At 46.7% G+C, this 24,425-nt stretch overlaps 1 protein-coding gene across 1 annotated transcript in view; it reads left to right on the top strand.

Annotated features, from left to right (window-relative positions):
* HPN (hepsin) overlaps positions 1 to 24,425 on the top strand; it is a 639,182-nt gene that overhangs the window by 379,742 nt on the left and 235,015 nt on the right. The window contains exon 7 of the mRNA XM_030213574.1: positions 16,154 to 16,194. Within this exon, the coding sequence (XP_030069434.1) occupies positions 16,154 to 16,194 (41 nt within the window). The remainder of the gene's footprint in view (positions 1 to 16,153; positions 16,195 to 24,425) is intronic.

The raw sequence follows: 24,425 nt of genomic DNA, 5'->3' as shown, positions 1-24,425 counted from the left end.
ACGTAGCGGAGAGACTGAATGAATTCTTTGCTTCGGTCTTCACCAAGGAAGATTTGGGTGGGATACCCGTGTCGGAAATGGTATTTCAAGCGGACGAGTCGGAGAAACTTACTGACTTCACGGTAAACCTGGAGGACGTAATGGGGCAGTTCGGCAAACTGAAGAGTAGCAAATCTCCTGGACCGGATGGTATTCATCCTAGAGTACTGATAGAACTGAAAAATGAGTTTGCGGTGCTACTGCTAGTGATATGCAACTTATCTTTAAAATCGAGCGTGGTACCGGAAGATTGGAGGGTGGCCAATGTAATGCCCATTTTTTAAAAAGGCTCCAGGGGAGATCCGGGAAATTATAGACCGGTGAGTCTGACGTCGGTGCCGGGGAAAATGGTAGAGGCTATTATTAAAAACAAAATTACAGAGCACATCCGAGGACATGGATTACTGAGACCGAGTCAGCACGGCTTTTGTGTGGGGAAATCTTGCCTGACCAATTTACTTCAATTCTTTGAAGGAGTAAACAAACATGTGGACAAAGGGGAGCCGGTTGATATTGTGTATCTGGATTTTCAAAAGGCGTTTGACAAGGTACCTCATGAAAGGCTACAGAGGAAATTGGAGGGTTATGGGATAGGAGGAAATGTCCTATTGTGGATTAAAAACTGGTTGAAGGATAGGAAACAGAGAGTGGGGTTAAATGGGCAGTATTCACAATGGAGAAGGGTAGTTAGTGGGGTTCCTCAGGGGTCTGTGCTAGGACCGCTGCTTTTTAATATATTTATAAATGATGACACAAAGTTATTCAAAGTCGTTAACTCGCGACAGGATTGTGAAAAATTGCAAGAGGACCTTACGAGACTGGGAGACTGGGTGGCTAAATGGCAGATGACGTTTAATGTGAGCAAGTGCAAGGTGATGCATGTGGGAAAAAAGAACCCGAATTATAGCTACGTCATGCAAGGTTCCACGTTAGGAATTACGGACCAAGAAAGGGATCTGGGTGTCGTCGTCGAAAACACACTGAAACCTTCTGCTCAGTGTGCTGCTGCGGCTAGGAAAGCGAATAGAATGTTGGGTATTATTAGGAAAGGTATGGAGGATGTTATAATGCCGTTGTATCGCTCCATGGTGCGACCGCATCTTGAGTATTGTGTTCAATTCTGGTCGCCGCATCTCAAGAAAGATATAGTAGAATTGGAAAAGGTGCAGCGAAGGGCGACTAAAATGATAGCGGGGATGAGACGACTTCCCTATGAAGAAAGACTAAGGAGGCTAGGGCTATTCAGCTTGGAGAAGAGACTGCTGAGGGGAGACATGATAGAGGTATATAAAATAATGAGTGGAGTGGAACAGGTGGATGTGAAGCGTCTGTTCACGCTTTCCAAAAATACTAGGACTAGGGGGCATGTGATTAAACTACAGTGTAGTAAATTTAAAACAAATCTGAGAAATATTTTCTTCACCCAACGTGTAATTAAACTCTGGAATTCATTGCCGGAAAATGTGGTGAAGGCGGTTAGCTTAGCAGAGTTTAAAAAGGGGTTGGACGGTTTCCTAAAGGACAAGTCCATAAACCGCTACTAAACGGAAAAATCCAAAATCCCAGGAATAACATGTATAGAATGTTTGTACGTTTGGGAAGCTTGCCAGGAGCCCTTGGCCTGGATTGGCCGCTGTCGTGGACAAGATGCTGGGCTCGATGGACCCTTGGTCTTTTCCCAGTATGGCATTACTTATGTACTTATGAATGTTGTTAGAGTGTATACTGGAGTCGTCGTCATCACGGCGGAACTGTAAGGTTTTAACACTGACTGAACGAATAGAAGTTCTTAAAAAATTAGAAAACAAACAAAGTCAAGCATCTATTGCTAAAGAATATGGTGTCATTCCCAGTCAAATTTCACGTGTCTTGAAGCAGAAAGACCAGCTTCTGGAAGACTGGCAAAACAATACAAATTCACAACGGAAACGAAAACGGGCAGGAAAAGCTGAGGAGGTAGAAGATGCTCTTTTTCCTTGGTTTTCTCGAGTCAGGAGCAGACAGTTTCCTGTGAGTGGTCCACTTCTTATGGAGAAAGCTAACCAGCTAGCTGAAAGTCTTAGACTAACTGATTTCAAAGCCACTGTTGGATGGTTGGAAAGATGGAAGGAGAGGAACAACATAAAATTCAAGAAACAGCATGGTGAGAAACAAGACGCTGATGACTTTGGTGCTGAAAAGTGGATTGTTTCAGTTCTTCCTACCATCATGAACGAGTTTGCACCTTGTGACATTTTCAATGCTGACGAAAACAGTCTCTACTGGCGAGCGATTTCTGATGGAACACTTGCTTCCAAACATGGGAGTGAGAAGTTGGAACCCCTCATCATTGGAAAGAGCAAACAGCCCCGTTGCTTCAAGAAAGTTAAGCGACTTCCAGTGTCATACGAGGCTAACGCAAATTTATGGATGACTGGGGAAATTTGGAAGCAGTGGCTAAAGAAGTTAGACACTAGAATGCGGGCACAAAAGCGTCAGATTTTGTTGCTTTGTGATAATTGTGCTGCACACAGGGATGATGCCAGGCTGTCTACGTCAAGGTGGTCTTCCTGCCACCAAACACTACCTCTCTGATCCAACCTATGGATCAGGGCATAATAGCCAATTTCAAACAACATTATTGGGCTCTTGTGCTGCGTCGTTTGATAAGTGTTATGGATGACCAGACTGGCAAGGATAAATGTGCTGTTGAACTGGCTCGTAATCTATCACTGTTGGATTCCCTACATATGCAGAAAGAAGCCTGAAATCATGTTACACAGGCAACCATTGTGAAGTGCTGCAAGCGGGCAAGCTTTGTTAAGGATGTGGAGAGGTACAAAACAGATGCAGCTGTTGCAAACGCGTCAGATGCACAGGTTATTGACATCCCAGCCAGTGTTACTAAAGAGGAGTTTCATCGCTACGTAGCTGTTGATTAAGATCTACAAAAAGCTGACGACAGCACTTATGCTCCTACACGCAGGCAACAACGGCTGATGATGAAACAGATGAAGAAATGAGCAGCGCGGCACATGCTGATGAAATTCAACAACCTCCTCCTGTCACTTTTGCAAGAGTGCTGGAGAGTCTCAACACCATGCGGGCCTATCTGGAGGCCATTGGATGTCAGTGCTATGACAGTTTTTACCATCTGGCAGACGTAGTCTATGGAACTCACAGCCCCCTTAGTGTACAGCGGACTATAACTGATTACTTCAAGTAAGCCTAACGTCAGTTAACGGAGACTGTATACTGTACGTATAATAATAAACTACTGTACATATGATTATCAGATGTCAAGCTTCTTTGGGTCACAACGGTTACGTGCACGCTCCGGTTAACTGCATGCATTTCTTTGGTCCCAGATCCTTGCACTTAAGCGGATTGCACTGTGTGTGTGTGTATATATATCTATATATCTATATCTATATATATATATATATATATATATATCTATATCTATATATATATATATATATATATATATATATCTGGATATGATTTTATGACAGAACCTGTAATATGCTTCCTCATTTATCCTTTTGAATTCATCCCTCCCAACCATCATTATTCATTTACAACACACTATCCCAATTTACACACTCTTCCCACTTCCTCCTCTACCACCGTCCTCTCTTACCCATCTTACTTACCCACTTTTATTGTTCACCTCTTTATTTACTATATTTAGCTGTTTTATCCTTTTTGTGTTTTCTTGTAAACCTATTATATATTATGTAAGCCGCCTGCTAATAAGTGGGAAAGCGCGGGGTATAAATGTTACAATACAATATATATATATATATATATATATATATATATATATATATACAGTACATACACTGATGATATTACCATCATGTATCAAACTGTGATTCTTCACTAGACAAGATTTAAAAAGCTTGGATTTGATAGATGGTTAGATATCATTTCATAAACTGATATTAAATAGGAAGAAGACCAAATTCCTTTTATTAGAAAATTCTTTGAATATTTTGACCTCTCAATCGTTTTCTATCAATACCGATAATTATATATTGGAGTCATCAGCATGCATATTGGGTGTCCAGATAGATAACCGGTTGTCTGTGGAACTCCAGGTAAATAAAATAGTGAAAATTTCATTTATGCCACCAAGGAAGGTAAGGGCAGTTAGGAAATAATTTAAACACCATATTTTCAGACTAATTGTTCAATCACATATTTTCACAAGAAGGTTACTACGTGGTTGTTCGAAGGTTAATCTCAAGAAATAACAGATAATTCAGAACATAGCAGCCCAAAAACATGAACAAATTACCCAATGTTAAATTGCATTTGTTGCCAATAGAGGCAAGGGTATAATTTAAAATGTCTGTTTGTATTATGGTCATACTCCACCTTATATGATGTTTCTTCTAACAGTAGGCTTTTGCTCACAGCTTGTATGTGCTTTCAATCCACTGGTACCATCACGTGACTTCCATTTCAACGCCGTCATACAAGTCTCGCACATGATGAAACTGCAGCTTTCATCATCCACAGGGATGTTAATGCCTTCCACACCGAACTAGTTCTATTTTTTTAAATAAAAGACAATTGCTTTTTTTGTATGAATGAGATTTTCAACTGTTCTATCCATGACTGGAAATAAATTCTGATATTGACCATTCTGTAACTGGAAACAAAGAATGACCACAAATAACCTAGAATACAACTACCACCAAAAACTATAAATCACTTAAGGTAAATAATTGGCTTCAATAAGTATGTTAATCATAAACGGATGCTGTTTAATTTGCTTGATATTAACAACAGATCTTTTGTGTGATTAAATTATGCAAATAATTGGCCGCTACTGGAATCAGAATACTGGGCTAGATGTACCATCGTTCTGCCCCAGTATAGCTATTCTTATGTAAATAAAGTAATTGAATTTAGTCCTATTGAATTTACGGTGAGAAAAACACACTTTACCGTTTCTGCGGTGCAGTTTTGAGTTTTTTGTCTGCATCCGCAGTAATTCCATTACTTGCTGTCTATTAAAATGTTCTATTGTGTATGCATTGTAATATAGCATACTATGCTATACTTTGTATTGTTGTTTGAATATTTTTACTGTTGTAATTGTCTATTGCTTATGTTTGATTTATTCTTGCTGTACACCGCCTTGAGTGAATGCCTTCAAAAAAGTGGTAAATAAATCCTGTAAATAAAATTATTACCATTACAACGGATTTACCATGAATTTCTGCACGTCCCCATCCCTGTGTCATTCACTACTACTGGTTACCATTACACAGCCCCTCCCCTCTTCCCTTCTCTTAGCTTAAGTCCTCATTTATTCATTAGGTCGCCTTACCATAATGAGGTCAAAAAGATTTGTTCAGAGAGAGTAATTTAAAATGTGAAATAGAACAGGGTCGTAAGACATGCCTGGTCATGTCTCACCACACATTTTATTTTTGTTTTCTTACACATTCTCCCCCGCATTTTCAAAAACAATTTAAAATTGGAATTGAAAAACTCATACAGCACAAAATGAAGTTTAGCAAGGGGCCTGTTGTTTCTTCCGCTTTGTGCCTTATGACCACAAACCTGTAGCCAGAAATTCACTACAAGATACATGCTTAAGAATCAAAAGTGTGGCACTCAAAAGTTAGTCTCCCGAGAGACTGAAGGAGCATCAGATCCAGGTTATTTAGTATATAGTACAAAAAGAAAACAAAGACAGTAAGGGAGGGAATTGAATTAAAGTGCAGATTGAAGTTTTTCGTTTTCCCCACACTGAAGTCTTCATATTGAAGCAAACACAAATGCTGCTACCGACACTCTCTTGGATGTCACCCATCTACATTCTACATATGACTTTTGAAACAGTTTTGGTCTCTTCATACCTACATACTTCCCCAATGATTTTCCTAGAGAATATGTAGAAACCATTAGTTTTTGTTTGGTTTGTAATACTTTCATTTAGTCTTTCAGTGTCAGCCACCATCTACCACAGCTGAGCAGAGCGCACCTGAAGCACAAATGTATTTGCAGGAGAGACCAGAAAAGGATGGGGCTTCCACAGACTTCAATGGCAGTTGATTTCTTGAATCTAACACTAGGGATTTTAATTTTTACCCTAGAACATTATGGTGACCTTTTATTTATTTATTTATTTGCCATTGGGAAAGAGGAGGAAGAAAGGGGAGGAACATGTGGGCTTAACTGTAATAAATGAATAACCACTACTACTTCTACTACTTATCATTTCTAAAGTGCTACTAGACATACATGAAGAGACAGTCCATGCTCAACAGAGCTTACAATCTAATTAGGGCAGACAAGAGATAAGGGAATATTAAAGTGAGGATGATAAAATAAGGGTTCTGAACACGTGAATAAGGGTTAGGAGTTAAAAGCAGCATCAAACAAGTGGGCTTTTAGCTTAGATTTGAAGACGGCCAGAGATGGAGCTTGACATACCGGCTCAGGAAGTCAATTCCAGGCATATGGTGCAACAAGATAAAAGGAACGGAGTCTTGAGTTAGCGGTGGAGAAGGGTGTAGATAAGAGAGATTTACCCAGTGAATGGAGTTCCCGGGGAGAAGTGTAGGGAGAGATGAGAGTGAAGAGGTACTGAGGAGCTGCAGAGTGAATGCACTTATAGGTCAATAGGAGTTTAAACTGTATGCGGAAACGGATAGGAAGCCAGTGAAGTGACTTGAGGAGAGGGCTAATATGAGCAAAACAACACTGGCGAAATATTAGTCGTGCAGCAGAATTTTGAACAGATTGAAGAGGAGAGAGATAGCTAAGTGGGAGACCTGTGAGAAGCAAGTTGCAATAGTCTAAGCGAGAGGTGATAAGAGGGTTCTGGTAATGTGCTCAGAAAGGAGAGGGCGAATTTTGCTGATATTATAGAGAAAGAAACGACAGGTTTTAGCAGGCTATTGAATATGTGCAGAGAAGGAGAGGGAGGAGTCGAAGATAACCCCAAGGTTACGAGCTGATGAGACAGGAAGAATGAGAGTGCAGTGGCGTAGCTAGGGTAGTTGACACCCGGGGCCGGTCATTTTTTAACACCCCCCCCCCCCCCAAAATCCAGTACTAGGCATACCGAGAATACAAAACACTCAGGACATATAGAGCAATTCTACCATACCATAAGCAGTAATTTGTACGAGTCACACAAGGAAAAGGAAAGCATCTTAAACACTACAGTGAGCACTAGAACATCAATTCACCTATTGTAAAATGAAAACAGACAGATTAGTACAGATCGTCAATCCTGCACAGGCAATGCTAACCGAAAGCCATGTCTTTTTCACAAACACAGATACACCCTAATCCACTATAGAATAAGTAATCATAAACTTTCTATTTAGACAAAAATTAAACTGAACCCCCGATGCCAGACTCTGCATACAATGCAACACCACAGAAACAGAAAATGCCCCCTAGTACTGTGCAAAATATAAAGACAGCAGATGTAAATTTGAAAAAACTAACAAATAGCAATCACCACTTTACAAATTAACAAATAGAAATAAAACAAATACAGAAAATAAAATAATACCATTTTATTGGACTAATACATTTAGCTTCCAGAGGCCAAAATCTCCTTCCTCAGGTCAATACAGTATAGTACTGTTACAGTATCCTATCCTGAGGAAGGGGGTTTTGTTCTCTGAAAGTTAAGTCAAAATGTATTAAAATTAGTCCAATAAAAAGATTACCTTATTTACATGTTCTATTTATAAACATTTATTAACACAGCTACAATACTATATCCTAAAGCAAAAAAATAAAAATATATATTTTATTTACAGTTTGTTGTCTCTGGTTTCTGCTTTCCTCATCTTCTTTTCATTGTCTTCCTTCCATCCAGCATCTGTCTTCGCTCTCTCTCTGCCATCCAGTGTCTGCCCTCTCTAATGTCCCTTCCATCCACTGTCTGTCCTCTCTCTCTGCCCCTTCCATGCACTGTCTGCCCTCTCTCTTCCTTCCATCCACATCTGCCCTCTATTTCTGCCCCTTCCATCCACCATCTGCCCCAGTCTGCCATCTCTCTCTCCCCCTTCCATCAGCATCTGCCCTCTGTCTCTCTTTTCCATCCACATCTGCCCTCTATCTCTGCCTCTTCCATCCACCATTTGCCCCAGTCTGCCCCCTTCCACCCACCATCTGCCCTTTCTCTCTGCCCCTTCAATCCGTCTGTCCTCCCTCTCCCATCCATCCAGGGTCTGCCATCCCTCACGCTCCCCCCTTCCATCCAGGGTCTGTCCCCTTTCTCTCTGCCCCCTCTTTTCAGCTCCCAGTTCCAGCCCCCTTCATCCACCACATGCCTTGCATCCCACCTTTTCAGCCCCAGACCCATTCTCCCACCTGCCCCAGGCATGGACCCATTTTTCCTCCTGCCCCCTTGTCAGACCCCAGTGCCAGCTTCAGACCCCTTCTCCCATCTGAGCACTCCCCTCCCCATTCCCCTTCTCCCCTCTGAGCACCCCCATCCCTCTTCTCCCCTCTGAGCACCCCTCTGAGCTCCCCCACCCTCCTCAATCCCCTTCTCCCCTCTGAGCACCCCTCTGAGATCCCCCACCCTCTCCAATCCCCTTCTCCCCTCTGAGCTCCCCTGTAACCCTATGGGTTAAATTTTAAAAGATTACCTGGCTCCTTCTAGATCTGGTGTAGAGACAGTGAGCAGCAGTGCAGTGAAACTGAGTAGTCTATGTGCATGCGCTGAGTGTTCCGCATGCTGATGGAACTTTCAGGAGAGTGACAAACAGCTCAGGCTGGCAGTTGGGCGAGAGCTCTATTGGTGAGAACATGTTAAGACTGGAAGAAAGTTGATGCTGGAGATCATCACCTGAAAGAAAAGGCACCCACCGTTCAAGAGAGCCAGAGAGAGAAAACAAAGAGAGCAGCTAAGTGACTGAAACTATTTTAAAAAGTGCACATAAGAGAAAAGGAAACCTGAACAATAAGTGAGAGATAACTAAAAGAAGGAAAAAAGAGTAGAGGAAAACTTACATGTTGGGATCCTTGGGGGTCTCCAGGGGTCTGAGGGACAGGAGAGGGGGACTTTGAAGAGTCTGGTGTGTTGCAAAATTGAATGTACTTAAATGATTTATGTAACTAATATTTATACTTATCTGAAAATGCTCTCAATGTTTCTAGAGACTAAACTGATTTGTGTTGAAAACCTGTAGTTGAAATACATATGTTAAATTTGCAAGTTGGTAAGATCTCATTAGCATTTAAATATAATTCAAATAATAAAAAAATATTTTCTTTTTATTGTTAAACTCCTTGGTTGGTGTTGAGTCATTTTGGGGAAACACTGTGACATATTTGGTACCATCATTGTTATACCTTGCTCTGCCACCAGGGGGTTTACACCCCTTCTCCCATCTGAGCCCCCCCCCCGAGGTCCCCCACCCCTCCCCAATCCCCTTCTCCCCTCTGAGCACCCATCTAAGCTCCCCCACCCTCCCCAATCCTCTTCTCCCCTCTGAGCTCCCCCCTCCCATCTGAACCCCCCCCAAGCCAGACCCGTTTCCCCCTCCGTCGAGAACCGACAGAGCCCTCTTCTCCTGCCACCACCCTGCCATTTTTTTAATCCATGCAGTGACGCAGGCAGCGCCTCGCGTCTGCCCTGCTTGTGCTGTGAAAAGAGAAAATCGCATCGCTGGCGTCGGGCCTTCCCTCGCTGTGTCCCGCCCTCGAGGAAATAGGAAGTTCTCCGAGGACAAGCAGGCTGCTTGTTCTCACTGATGGGTGACGTCCACGGCAGCCCCTCCAATCGGAACACTTTCTAGCAAAGTCCTTTGCTAGTCCTCGCGCGCCGATACGCACCGCGCATGCGCGGCCGTCTTCCCGCCCGAACCGGCTCGTGCCGGCCAGTCTTCTTTTGTCCACGCTCGGTACGGTCGTGTTTCGCCGTTCGCGCCCCGAAAGCTGACCTCGCGCGTCGTTTATCGACTTCGTTCTAAAAAAAAAAAAAAAAGGTGTCGGAAGAAGACCTTTATGGTTTTCTCCCTTCCCGTACTTCTAGTTTTGCCCCGGTAAGTTTTCTTTCGTCGTCGGGGTAGGCCCTATTTAGGCCTCGGTTCGAAGTTTTCTTCCCCCTATTTTTGTGGTGCCATTTTCGCCATTTCGAGTTTTGATCTCGCCGGTGCGATTTTTCCGCCCATGACATCAAAGTCTTCCAGCGGCTTCAAGAAGTGCACCCAGTGCGCCCGGGTAATCTCGCTCACTGACAGGCACGCGTCGTGTCTTCAGTGTCTGGGGGCTGGGCACCGCCCTCAGGCCTGTAGTCTGTGTTCTCTTTTGCAAAGCGGACTCAGGTAGCGAGATTAGCCCAGTGGAACGTTTTGTTCTCGGGCTCTTCGTCGGCATCGGCACCGGGAGTATCGACTGCTTCGACGTCGTCGGCGCCCGGACCTTCATCCTTGCCCCTGATTGCATCGAGGCATCGGCCCTCTGCATCGGGGCGACATCGGAGGGCTGCGTCGGCGTCGGTGGTATCGAGACCTCCTCGTCTGCTGATGTCGTCGGACGGTGGTGCTTCGTCTGGAGTGCAGGCGAGGGCTGTCCATTCCCCTGCTGGTGGCGGTGAGCCTTCGGGTGGGTCTCCCCCTACCCTGAGGGCTCCTGCAGTACAGCCCCCCCGAGACCGACCTCCTTCGGCCTCAGCCCCGAGGAAGAGACGGCTGGATTCTACGTCCTCCTCGTCGGTGCCGGGAAGCTCCGGTGACATGCTTCGTCCCAAAAAATCGAAGAAGCATCGTCACCAGTCCCCTTCCCGTGTCGGCACCGAGAGCTCTGGGTCGCCGAGGGAGTCGGCACCCAGTAGGCATCGGCACCGAGAGGACTGCTCGCCCTCTGTTCAAGAGGTGTCGGTGCGCTCCCCTTTGGACAGCCCGGAACAGCCTCCACGCCCGGAACAGGTTCTGACATCGACTCCTGCATCGGCTTCCATGTCTTTTTCCACAGCCGCTCTGCACGAGAGCCTCCGGGCCGTTCTCCCAGAGATCCTGGGAGAGCTGTTGCGCCCTACCCCTCCGGTACCGGGGGTGCTTGCGCCTCCGGTACCGTCGAGCCAGGCGCCGGCTGGCCCATTGCCCGGGGTGAGGTCTCCGACATCGGTGCCGCTTGCGGTACCGAGTGCGGTAGCCTCCCAGGAAGCCTCCCCGACTACGTCGGCGGAGGGAGCTTCGCCGGTGCAGGTGAGGGAATCTACCTCTTGACGCTCCCACCATGGCCGTGGTTCCACGGAGTCGAGCCGGGCACGGTTGCAGACACAGGTCCGTGAACTTGTGTCTGACACCGATGGTGAGGCCTCGTGGGAAGAGGAAGAGGACATCAGATATTTCTCTGACGAGGAGTCTGAGGGTCTTCCTTCTGATCCCACTCCCTCCTGAAAGGCAGCTTTCTCCTCCTGAGAGCCTGTCTTTCGCTTCCTTTGTCCGGGAGATGTCTACGGCCATCCCCTTCCCGGTGGTTGTGGAGGACGAGCCCAGGGCTGAAATGTTTGAGCTTCTGGACTATCCTTCTCCACCTAAGGAAGCGTCCACAGTACCCATGCATCATGTCCTCAAAAAGACATTGCTGGCGAACTGGACCAAGCCTCTAACTAATCCCCACATTCCCAAGAAGATCGAGTCCCAGTACCGGATCCATGGGGACCCAGAGCTGATGCGCACTCAGTTGCCTCATGACTCTGGAGTTGTGGATTTGGCCCTAAAGAAGGCCAAGAGTTCTAGGGAGCATGCTTCGGCGCCCCCGGGCAAGGACTCTAGAACCTTGGACTCCTTTGGGAGGAAGGCCTACCATTCTTCTATGCTCGTGGCCAAAATTCAGTCCTACCAGCTCTACACGAGCATACACATGCGGAACAATGTGCGGCAGTTGGCGGGCTTGGTGGACAAGCTCCCCCCTGAGCAAGCCAAGCCATTTCAGGAGGTGGTCAGGCAGCTGAAGGCGTGCAGAAAATTCCTGGCCAGAGGGGTGTATGACACCTTTGATGTTGCGTCCAGGGCCGCTGCTCAAGGTGTGGTGATGCGCAGACTCTCATGGCTGCGTGCCTCCGACCTGGAGAATAGGATCCAGCAGCGGATTGCGGACTCGCCGTGCGGACAATATTTTTGGAGAGAAGGTCGAACAGGTGGTAGAGCAGCTCCACCAGCGGGATACCGCTTTCGACAAGTTCTCCCGCCGGCAGCCTTCAGCTTCTACCTCTACAGGTAGACGTTTTTATGGGGGAAGGAAGACTGTTCCCTACTCTTCTGGTAAGCGTAGGTACAATCCTCCTTCTTGACAGCCTGCGGCCCAGGCTAAGCCCCAGCGCGCTCGCTCTCGTCAGCAGCGTGCGCCTCAGCAAGGCCCCTCGGCTCCCCAGCAAAAGCAAGGGACGAGCTTTTGACTGGCTCCAGCAGAGCATAGCCAACATCCAAGTGTCAGTGCCGGGCGATCTGCCGGTCGGAGGGAGGTTGAAAGTTTTTCACCAAAGGTGGCCTCTCATAACCTCCGATCAGTGGGTTCTTCAAATAGTCCGGCAAGGATACACCCTCAATTTGGCCTCCAAACCTCCAAATTGTCCACCGGGAGCTCAGTCTTACAGCTTCCAGCACAAGCAGGTACTTGCAGAGGAACTCTCCGCCCTTCTCAGCGCCAATGCGGTCGAGCCCGTGCCATCCGGGCAAGAAGGGCTGGGATTCTATTCCAGGTACTTCCTTGTGGAAAAGAAAACAGGGGGGATGCGTCCCATCCTAGACCTAAGGGCCCTGGTCAAGGAAAAGTTCAGGATGCTTTCCCTGGGCACCCTTCTCCCCATGATTCAGGAAAACGATTGGCTATGCTCTCTGGACTTGAAGGACGCCTACACGCACATCCCGATACTGCCAGCTCACAGACAGTATCTGCGATTTCAGCTGGGCACACGTCACTTCCAGTACTGTGTGCTACCCTTTGGGCTCGCCTCTGCACCCAGAGTGTTCATGAAGTGCTTGGCTGTAGTAGCAGTGGCACTTCGCAGGCTGGGGGTACACGTGTTCCCATATCTCGACGATTGGCTGGTGAAGAACACATCCGAGGCAGGAGCTCTACAGTCCATGCAGATGACTATTCGCCTCCTGGAGCTACTGGGGTTTGTGATAAATTATCCAAAGTCCCACCTTCTCCCAGTGCAGAGACTAGAATTCATAGGAGCTCTGCTGGATTTGCGGATGGCTCGTGCCTATCTCCCAGAGACGAGAGCCAACAACTTGTTGTCCCTCATCTCGCGGGTACGAGCGTCCCAGCAGATCACAGCTCGGCAGATGTTGAGATTGCTGGGCCACATGGCCTCCACAGTTCCTGTGACTCCCATGGCCCGCCTTCACATAAGATCTGCTCAATGGACCCTAGCTTCCCAGTGGTTTCAGGCTGCTGGGGATCTAGAAGACGTGATCCACCTGTCCACGAGTTTTCTCAAATCCCTGTATTGGTGGACGATTTGGTCCAATTTGACTCTGGGACGTCCTTTCCAAATTCCTCAGCCACAAAAAGTGCTGACTACGGATGCGTCTCTTCTGGGGTGGGGAGCTCATGTCAAAGGGCTTCACACCCTGGGAAGCTGGTCCCTCCAGGAACTCGATCTGCAGATCAATCTTCTGGAGTTGCGAGCGGTCTGGAACGCTCTGAAGGCTTTCAGAGATCGGCTGTTACATCAAATTATTCAAATTCAGACAGACAACCAGGTTGCCATGTATTACATCAACAAGCAGGGGGGCACCGGATCTCGCCCCCTGTGTCAGGAAGCCGTCAGCATGTGGCTCTGGGCTCGCCGTCACGGCATGGTGCTCCAAGCCACATATCTGGCAGGCGTAAACAACAGTCTGGCCGACAGGTTGAGCAGGATCATGCAGCCTCACGAGTGGTCGCTCAACTCCCGAGTAGTGCGCCAGATCTTCCAGGTGTGGGGCACCCCCTTGGTAGATCTCTTTGCATCTCGAGCCAACCACAAGGTCCCTCAGTTCTGTTCCAGGCTTCAGGCCAACGGCAGACTGGCATCGGACGCCTTCCTCCTGGACTGGGGGGAAGGTCTGCTGTATGCTTATCCTCCCATACCTCTGGTGGGGAAGACTTTGTTGAAACTCAAGCAAAACCGAGGCACCATGATTCTGATTGCTCCCTTTTGGCCGTGTCAGATCTGGTTCCCTCTTCTTCTGGAATTGTCCTCCGAAGAACCGTGGAGATTGGAGTGTTTTCCGACCCTCATCACACAGGACGAAGGGGCGCTTCTGCATCCCAACCTCCAGTCTCTGGCTCTCACGGCCTGGATGTTGAGAGCGTAGACTTTGCCTCTTTGGGTCTGTCAGAGGGTGTCTCCCGCGTCTTGCTTGCTTCCAGGAAAGATTCCACTAAGAGGAGTTACTTCTTTCTATGGAGGAGGTTTGCCGTCTGGTGTGACAGCAAGGCCCTAGATCCTCGCTCTTGTCCTACACAGACCCTGCTTGAATACCTTCTGCACTTGTCTGAGTCTGGTCTCAAGACCAACTCTGTAAGGGTTCACCTTAGCGCAATCAGTGCATACCATTACCGTGTAGAAGGTAAGCCGATCTCGGGACAGCCTTTAGTTGTTCGCTTCATGAGAGGTTTGCTTTTGTCAAAGCCCCCCGTCAAACCTCCTACAGTGTCATGGGATCTCAATGTCGTTCTCACCCAGCTGATGAAACCTCCTTTTGAGCCAGTGAACGCCTGCCATCTGAAGTACTTGACCTGGAAGGTCATTTTCTTGGTGGCAGTTACTTCAGCTCGTAGAGTCAGTGAGCTTCAGGCCCTGGTAGCCCAGGCCCCTTACACCAAATTTCATCATAACAGAGTAGTCCTCCGCACTCACCCTAAGTTCTTGCCAAAGGTCGTGTCGGAGTTCCATCTGAACCAGTCAATTGTCTTGCCAACATTCTTTCCCCGTCCTCATTCCTGCCCTGCTGAACGTCAGCTGCACACATTGGACTGCAAAAGAGCATTGGCCTTCTATCTGGAGCGGACACAGCCCAACAGACAGTCCGCCCAATTGTTTGTTTCTTTTGATCCCAACAGGAGGGGAGTGGCTGTGGGGAAACGCACCATATCCAATTGGCTAGCAGATTGCATTTCCTTCACTTACGCCCAGGCTGGGCTGGCTCTTGAGGATCATGTCATGGCTCATAATGTTAGAGCCATGGCAGCGTCGGTAGCCCACTTGAAGTCAGCCACTATTGAAGAGATTTGCAAAGCTGCGATGTGGTCATCTGTCCACACATTCGCATCTCATTACTGCCTGCAGCAGGATACCTGACGCGACAGTCGGTTCGGGCAGTCAGTGCTTCAGAATCTGTTCGGGGTTTAGAATCCAACTCCACCCCCCTAGGCCCATGTTTATTCTGTTCCAGGCTACACTCTCAGTTAGTTGGATAAATTGTTAGGTCAATCTCAGTTATGTCCTCGCCGTTGCGAGGCCCAATTGACCATGTTTGTTGTTTTGAGTGAGCCTGGGGACTAGGGATACCCCATCAGTGAGAACAAGCAGCCTGCTTGTCCTCGGAGAATGCGAATGCTACATGCCTGTAGAAGGTATTCTCCAAGGACAGCAGGCTGATTGTTCTCACAAACCCGCCCGCCTCCCCTTTGGAGTTGTGTCTTCCCTTGTCTTTGTCTTGCTACATATGGGACTGATGAACACGAGCCGGTTCGGGCGGGAAGACGGCCGCGCATGCGCGGTGCACATGGGCGCGCAAGGACTAGCAAAGGCCTTTGCTAGTGAAGTTTCCGATTGGAGGGGCTGCCGTGGACGTCACCCATCAGTGAGAACAATCAGCCTGCTGTCCTCGGAGAATACCTTCTACAGGTATGCAGCATTCGCTTTACAAATTAAAATCAACATTGTTTAATATGCTAATGTATGCAAATTTAATGAAATAGGCTGCATAAATGGCATAGAATTTCAGAAGCTTTGCTACCTGCGAGCTGTTGGGAGCTGTACGTCTGCCAATAATTAGGAAGGACGCCAATTTGGTTGGGAGACACAGCTGTGCTGCCTTTAGTTCAAACAATATTCTCTGGCTTTTTATGAAGAGTTTCAACTTCTTGTTTTTCATTTTTCAAATCCTTCAATCTGTCTCTTTTCTGTTATTTATAGTGAGTGCCCAAGTAGATGGGTCCTAGCAGTCCAGTGCCAAGGTAAGTGTTTAATGCATGTTTATGTGAACTTAATGTACTTTGGTGTAATACAAATAGCATATGCATACATATGTATGCATTCTTGTTATGGGGTTCTTATATCCCAGTTCTTTCCAACTACAGGGCATCAGATATTTACACATGATTATAATACTTTAACGATATCTAAAATAGATCAAGTGCTAGCCAAAATGGATGAATCCTTACTAAAAAGCAAACAGTACAATATTCTACTATCATGATTGGTGGTTTTTTAAAACACCACCAGCAGCAGTCAAAAAATGCTTGGCACCACTCTTCAATAGTGTGAGGTGCCAGGTAAAGTGATCAGCGCTGGAATTTATCAAGAGAGTGGCAATATTCAGTCTGCTATCTGGTAACTTAGCTATCAGAACATAAAGAGGAAAAAACAAAAAAACCCCATACAATAAAACTATCAATCAAAAACATATAAAGAAACCCATGGAAAAACTGAGAATTCAAAAAACTAAATAGGCATCTTCATTCAAAAATATATATTAAAAAAGTCCCCGTTTCAAGACCATGTATGTGATAAGCTCGCACCCAAAAAAACAGGGCTATCTATAACACTTCTGCAATACAAAACAATTCACCAATTATCTACTTTAAATATGAAAATTTTTTAATACTCTTCTTAAATAATCCAATCTCAATCAGCACTAGATTCTTGGAGTTACCATTGATCGACACCTAACACTTGAAAGCCATGCGAAAAATACAACCAAAAAGATGTTCCACTCAATGTGGAAACTAAAAAGAGTTAGACCATTCTTCCCAAGGACCGTCTTCCGTAACCTGGTACAATCACTGGTACTTAGTCATCTAGACTACTGTAATGCACTCTACGCAGGCTGCAAAGAGCACATACTCAAAAAACTCCAGACAGCCCAGAACACAGCAGCTAGACTAATATTCGGAAAATCAAAATATGAAAGTGCCAAACCCCTACGAGAAAAGCTACATTGGCTCCCACTCAAAGAACGCATCACGTTCAAAATATGTGCCCTAGTCCACAAATCATTCATGGCGATGCCCCTGCCTACATGTCAGACCTGATTGACCTACCACCCAGGAATGCTAAAAAAATCATCTCGCACATTCCTTAATCTTCACTTCCCCAATTGTAAAGGTCTAAAATACAAACTAACGCACGCATCAACCTTTTCCTATATGAGTGCACAATTCTGGAACGCGCTGCCGCGTAACCTAAAAACGATCTATGAACTGACCAACTTCCGCAAACTACTGAAGACCATCTCTTTGACAGGACATACCACAAGGACCAACACATGTGAACTCTCCCACATGTATCTTGAAATGTCTCACAATGTTTTCTTGTTATATTACTATCATGTACTATCATTATCATGTAACCCAAAATCCTTCTGCAATACCAAATGCCTATTCTCTTCTTATGTCCACTATTCATGATGTATTGTAAGCCACATTGAGCCTGCAAAGAAGTGGGAAAATGTGGGATACAAATGCAACAAATAAATAAATAAAATTTACATAAAGCTTCTGATTCTTATCAGGCATTTCAAATTAAGATCATAAAATCATTTGGCATGTTCTGCAGCCACATAGGGTTTTACAGGAGAGTCCTCATTTTGGTTTTAAGTGAGGTAAAAACTTGGGAGATTTCCTTATGATATCGCAATTTTAAAAGAAGAAATTGGGATCTGGGTTGACTGGTGGTGGTCATTCACCATGCGGTCATTGCAGTGTCTGTTGTTATGCCTTAATGGTTGACACTCTTGGAGGGGCATTTTTGAAAGAAACGTCCAAGTTGCGATTTGGACGTCCTTGCAAAACATCCAAATCCAGGGGCAGGGAAAACCGTATTTTCAAAAAAAGATGGACGTCCATCTTTCATTTCGAAAATACCTTCAGAGGTGTCCAAATCCTTAAATTTGGACGTCCCTAGATTTGGACGTCTAGACATGGACGTTTCTGACTTTTGGCGATTTTCGAAACCAAAGACGTCTATGTCAGAAACATCCAAATGCAAGCCATTTGGAGGTGGTAGGAGTCAGTATTTGTAGTGCACTGGCCCCCCTGACATGCCAGGACACCAACTGGGCACCCTAGGAGGCACTGCAGTGGACTTCATAAAATGCTGCCAGGAACATAGCTCCCTTACCTTGTGTGCTGAGCACCCCCAAACCCCACTACCCACAACTGTACACCACTACCGTAGCCCTTACGGGTGAAGGGGACACCTATATATGGGTACAGTGGGTTTGTGGTGGGTTTTGGAGAGCTCGCTGTTTCCTCCACCAATGTAACAGGTAGGGGGGAGTATGGGCCTGTGTCTGCTTGTCTGAAGTGCACTGCAGTACCCACTAAAATTGCTTTTTGTGCCGTATTCATAATAAAAGCACATCCGATTGAAAACATCCAAGTGTTCGTCAGGGACGTCCTTGTTTTTTTCGATTATGTGTCAAAGACATCCAAGTGTTAGGCACGCCCAAGTCCTGCCTTCGCTACGCCTCCGACACGCGCCCTTGAAATTTGGACATCCTTTGTGACGGACTGCAGTTGGAGACGTCCAAAATCGGGTTTTGATTATACCGATTTGGACGTATCTGGGAGAAGGATGTCCATTTTCCGATTTATGTCGAAAGATGGACGCCTTCTCTTTCGAAAATGAGCCCGGTGATCACCTGTTATTAAGTACAATTTGAAATCAGTTATGGATTGTTCCACTAGTGGGGTGGTTTATATGATTTAGTGTCCCTGTTTTCAAATGTATGTGGGACACACCATACAAGCTGAGGTGACAGGCGCCTTTGGTGCAGCACTGGGAACATTTTTTGCAGGGTTTATGATTTGTGGTAGTGCAATTTCATTGTCTTCCGGGGGGGGGGGGGGGGGGGATTCAGTGTGTGCAGTGGCGTAGCTGGGTGGGCACAAGGGGAGCAGTTGCTTCCCCAAACAGATTTTTAGAAAATATGGCACCTATGCGCCTCATGCCAATATCTTTCTCTGCCCCTTCCCCATCCCGTTCAAGTCGTGCATCTTTTCCTGTCTCTTCTGCCCACTCTCCTGTCCGCGTGGTCATTTTTACTGCCTTGAAGTCTTCTCCCTCCAGCACTGGCAATTGACATAGCCTTCAGCCAGCATTGGGGCCTCTCCTCAGGCGCATCCCACCTCTGCGGAAAACAGGAAGTTGCATTAGAGTAGGCGGGACGTGCCTGAGGGGAGGCCCCGATGCTGTCAGAAGGCTGACTATGAATCGCTGGTGCCAGAGAGAGAACGCTTCAGGGCAGTAAAAATGACCATGCAGACGGGAGAGAGCGGGCAGAAGAGAGGTGGAGAAGGGAGAAAGAGCTGCCCAAGCAGGTTTAATAGGCGTGGAAGTGAGCCTATCTAGTCCATTGTATGTAAGGAAGCCAATTTGGTTAATATGTTTCCTCTCCCCTGCTCAGCTGTCATTGCCGTTCACTCAAAACAAAGCAAGCAAATTTATGAGCTGCTTAATCCATGTTGTCATTCTTTATTGTTGGTCCATCTGTAACAAGTCTAAAGCTGTTTCAGTTGGATAGGCAGTGCCTTAAAAGCTGGAGGAGAACAGAAATAACAATTGAGTATCACTAAAACAGCTTCAAAAATTATTGTAGCTGGTACAAACCACAATTATAAACTCTATAGTTTGTGCTCATTTTTCTTCACTGTTCTTCAATACAATACCGATGTCCAGATTTCATTGAGGATATCCTGTTTCCTGATGGATTCATCTTAACTGTTGTAATCTGCCTTGGGAAGCCTGGAGGGGCATTTTCGAACGGGGATGACCATCTCTAAGGGCGACCATCTCTGAGGACGGTGTCGCGAAGGGGCGAGGCAACCCGTATTATCGAAACAAGATGGGTGTCAATCTTTCGTTTCGATAATACGGTCGAGGATGCCCAAATTTCAACATTTAGGTCGACCTAAGAGATGGTCGACCTAAATGTTGAGATGGTCGACCTTAGAGATGGGCGACCTCGGTTTTTGGTGATAATGGAAACCGAGGACGCCCATCTCAAAAACGACCAAATCCAAGGCATTTGGTCATGGAAGGAGCCAGAATTCCCCCTTACATGCCAGGACACCAACCGGGCACCCTAGGGGGTACTGCAGTGAACTTCACAAATTGCTCCCAGGTGCATAGCTCCCTTACCTTGGGTGCTGAGCAGTGGCGTAGCCAAGGGTGGGCCTGGGTGGGCCCAGGCCCACCCACTTAGAGCTCAGGCCCACCCAGTAGCAGCACACCTATGATGTGGTTGGCAGGGATCTCCAAGCCCCGCCAGCTGAAAACTCCCAACAACTGTCCGTCCTGCATACCTTGTAAATAGCAGATCTTCGCCTGCAGTGAGCAGCGACTGATACATACTGCTCGCACCGGCCCCACAGCCTTTCTTCTGATGTATCCCCGCCTATACGGAAACAGGAAGTTGCATCAGAGGGAAGGCTGTAAGGCCAACATGAGCAGTGTATATTAGTTGCTGCTCGCTGCCAGTGAAAATCTGATATTTAAAAGGTATGCAGGGGAGGGGGGATGTTTGAGAGACAATATGGCATGCAGGTGAGAGAGAGAGAGAGACCAAATCACTTGTGGGACAAGGCGGAGTTATTTTGCCCACCTATCTTGAACCCAGGCCCACCCAAAATTGGGTATCTGGCTACGCCCCTGGTGCTGAGCCCCCCAAAATGCACTCTCCACAACTGTACACCACTGCCATAGCCCTTAGGGATGAAGGGGGGCACCTACATGTGTGTACAGTGGGTTTCGGGTGGGTTTTGGAGGGCTCACATTTACCATCACAAATGTATCAGGTAGGGGGGGATGGGCCTGGGTCCGCCTGCCTGAAGTGTACTGCACCACATAAAAACTGCTCCAGGGACCTGCATACTGCTGTCATGGAGCTGGGTATGACATTTGAGCAGTGCTTTTTTAGTAGAACAAAAAGGTGCCGGTACTCATTGTGGGCGGGGTCACCACACATGGCACTGCCCCTATTATAGCCACACCCACATTAGCCACACCCCTTATACCAGCCATGGCGCATATAAACAGACATCATTGAAAATATTATACTAGTATAGGAGAAAAAATAATGTGATTTTTTTTCATTATAAATAATTTCTGTAAGGTGTTACAGCTCCAGTATACCCAGTGCAAAATAAGACAAATTCCAAACACTAAAATGAAAATAAAATGATTTTTTTCTACCTTTGTTGTCTGGTGACTTTATTTTTCTATCCATATTGGTCCCAGTCTCTGATTCTGCTGCTCTCTATCTGTTCTCTTAACTCCGTTTCTAGGGCTTCCTTTCCATATATTTCTTTACTTTCCTCCTTTCTTCTTCTTTTGTTGCCCTGCATCCATAAGTAAAAGCTGGGTCCTCCTCCATGGAATTGACTGGAGGAGGTATAACATGGATCCAGCTTTTGCCTATTTTCTCCATTCATGTGCAGTTTTTCTCCTCTTCCCTTTCCCTCATCTCCATCCATGCACATCTTCTTTTTTCTTTCCTCCCCTCCATTCATGTCCAGCACTTCTCCTCTCTCCTCCCCTCCATCCATGTCCAGCATTTCTCATCTCTCTTCCCTCCTCTGTATCCATATAAAGCAATAATTCTCTCTCCCCTCTCCTCCATCCAAGTCAGTATTTCTCCTCTCTCCTAGCCAACTCCTCCATCCATCCATGTCCAGCAATTCTCCTCTATCTCCTGCTCTCCTCTCCATCCATTTCTAGCATTTCTCCTCTCTCCCCTCTCATCCATGTCCAGCAATTTTCTCTTCCCTGTCCTCCCCTCCCTGTCCAGCGATTCTCCTCTTTCCCCTCCATGTCCAGCAATTCTCTCTTCCCTGCCCTCCCCTCCATGTCCAGCAATTCTCTTTTCCCTGTCCTCCCCTCCCCGTCCAGCGATTCTCCTCTCTTCCCTCCATGTCCAGCAATTCTCTCTTGCCTGCCCTCCCCTCCATGTCCAGCAATTCTCTCATCCCTGTCCTCCCCTCCCCATCCAGCGATTCTCCTCTCCCCTCCATGTCCAGCAATTATCTCATCCCTGCCCTCCCATCAATGTCCAGCAATTCTTTCTCCCTTGCCCTTCCCTCCCATCCCATCCCATGCCCAGCAATTCTCTCTCCCTTGCCCTTCCCTCCCATCCCATCCCATGTCCAGCAATTCTCTCTCCCCTGCCCTTCCCTCCCATTATTTCCAGCAATTCTCCACCTCTCCCCTGCCCTCCCATCGACATGCAGCGATTCTCTGTCCCTCCCCTGCCCTCACCTCTCCCATATCCAGCGATTCTTTGTCCCCCAGCCGTCTTCTTTCACTGCCTGCCAGCCAGCGTCGGACAGTTGAGGTGAACGGTGCAGGCAGCGATTGGTTGGCAGCGTCGTAGCTTCCCTCTGCAAGTCCCGCCTACAACTTCCTGTTTATGCATAGGCGGGACTTGCAGAGGGAAGCCACAATGCTGCCAGCCAATCACTGCCTGCACCGTTCGCTTCTGAGTCCGACTGGCTGGCAGGCAGTGAAGGAGGACGCTGGGGGACGAAGAATCGCTGGATATGGGAGAGGTGAGGGCAGGGGAGGGACGGAAAATCGCTGCACATCGATGGGAGGGCAGGGGAGAGGCGGAGAATCGCTGGAAATAATGGGAGGGGAGGACAGGAGGAGAAAAAGGTGCCGGTACGCCGTACCGTTGCGTACCGGCACAAAAAAAGCACTGCTTTTGAGACTGGTAAAAAATGTTTTTAAATTTTTTTTGAATGGGAGGGGGTTGGTGACCACTGGGTGAGTGGGGGGAGGTCAACCCCGATTCCCTCTGGTGGTCATCTGGTCAGTTCGGGCACCTTTTTGAGACTTGGTCGTGAACAAAAAGGGACCAAGTAAAGTCGGCCAAATGCTCATCTGGGACGCCGTTCTTTTTTCCATTATTGGCCGAGGACGCCCATCTGTTAATCATGCCCCCGTCCCGCCTTCGGTATACTGCGACACGCCCCCGTGAACTTTGGTCGTCCCCGCGACGGAATGCAGTTGAGGGCGCCCAAAATCGGCTTTCAATTATGCCGATTTGGGCGACCCTGAGAGAAGGACGCCCATCTCCCGATTTGTGTCGGAAGATGGGCGCCCTTCTCTTTCGAAAATGCCCCTGCTGGTGTTATAAAGATGATAGAATATATTGAAATTAAATGGAAGTAGAATTAAACTCTCCTTCTTCATTGGGATACATGGAATCACATCTTCATCTCTTCTGTAGAAGTTTACCTTTTAGATACACAAATGGGTTATTTCTGTTTTTGAACATGTTTCAAGGGCAAGTGGTTTATAAGTCAAAATAAAGATAAATATTTTGTTTCATGCAGATCTCTTGCAGTCTATTGGTTTTCTTATGTTTTGTTCTTGTGATGACTTATACTGTGCCAAAACAAATCTCTATCTGGTCGATAATAAAAGGAACACTACCCTAAAAAGTTGTTTTGTGGCTATACATGAGGAATTGTGATATTGAATAAATAAGTGTATGTTTGTGTCCCTAGTAATGCATCCTACGCTTATATAATCCTTTCAAGAAATCCAGTTAATCGTTTAACAGTAGTGGAACATAGCCACAGAGGCATGGTATGGTCACATTTTTATATGGTAATACTAGGGCTACTAAGGAACAGGTTATTTTGAGTTAGTCTTCACTGGACCAAATTTTCTTTTCTTATGCCATCACATCCAGCAGGTAGGCAGTGTCTTAAAAGGTGAAGGATAAAGGGATTTAAAAAAAATACATATCACACATCCCAAGCAAAGTCGGATTCAATGTGGCTTACATTTGAAAATACAGTGAGACAGAATAATAGAATTCAGTTATGGGGGCTTAACCAAGATGGCGGCGTGACCGGACGGATTGTGAGACACTCCTACTAGGTTCGGAGAATAACTTTTTTTCCAGTAATTATGCCTCATACTAAGCGAAAGGGGATATTGAGGACAGTGCCCCCCTCCTACCTCAACTTCTTATCCGATTCAGCCAAGTTTGGAGCGTTTCTTTGCTGGTACCTCCCAGGTATTGAGGGGAGTGAGTCTCATAGTAGAGGTGTCCGGTGAAGCAGAGCCCCCACGGGGAGATGAAACATCCCTCTTCCCTCCGTCATCATCGTTGGTTCCTCCGTGTCCAGCGTCAGCAGCCGCCCTAGAGGGAACTCAGAACGACACTGGAAGTGTG

Source organism: Microcaecilia unicolor, chromosome 8 (assembly GCF_901765095.1).
Source record: "Microcaecilia unicolor chromosome 8, aMicUni1.1, whole genome shotgun sequence".
Lineage (NCBI taxonomy): Eukaryota > Metazoa > Chordata > Amphibia > Gymnophiona > Siphonopidae > Microcaecilia > Microcaecilia unicolor.
This window is presented reverse-complemented; position numbering and strand designations above follow the sequence as displayed.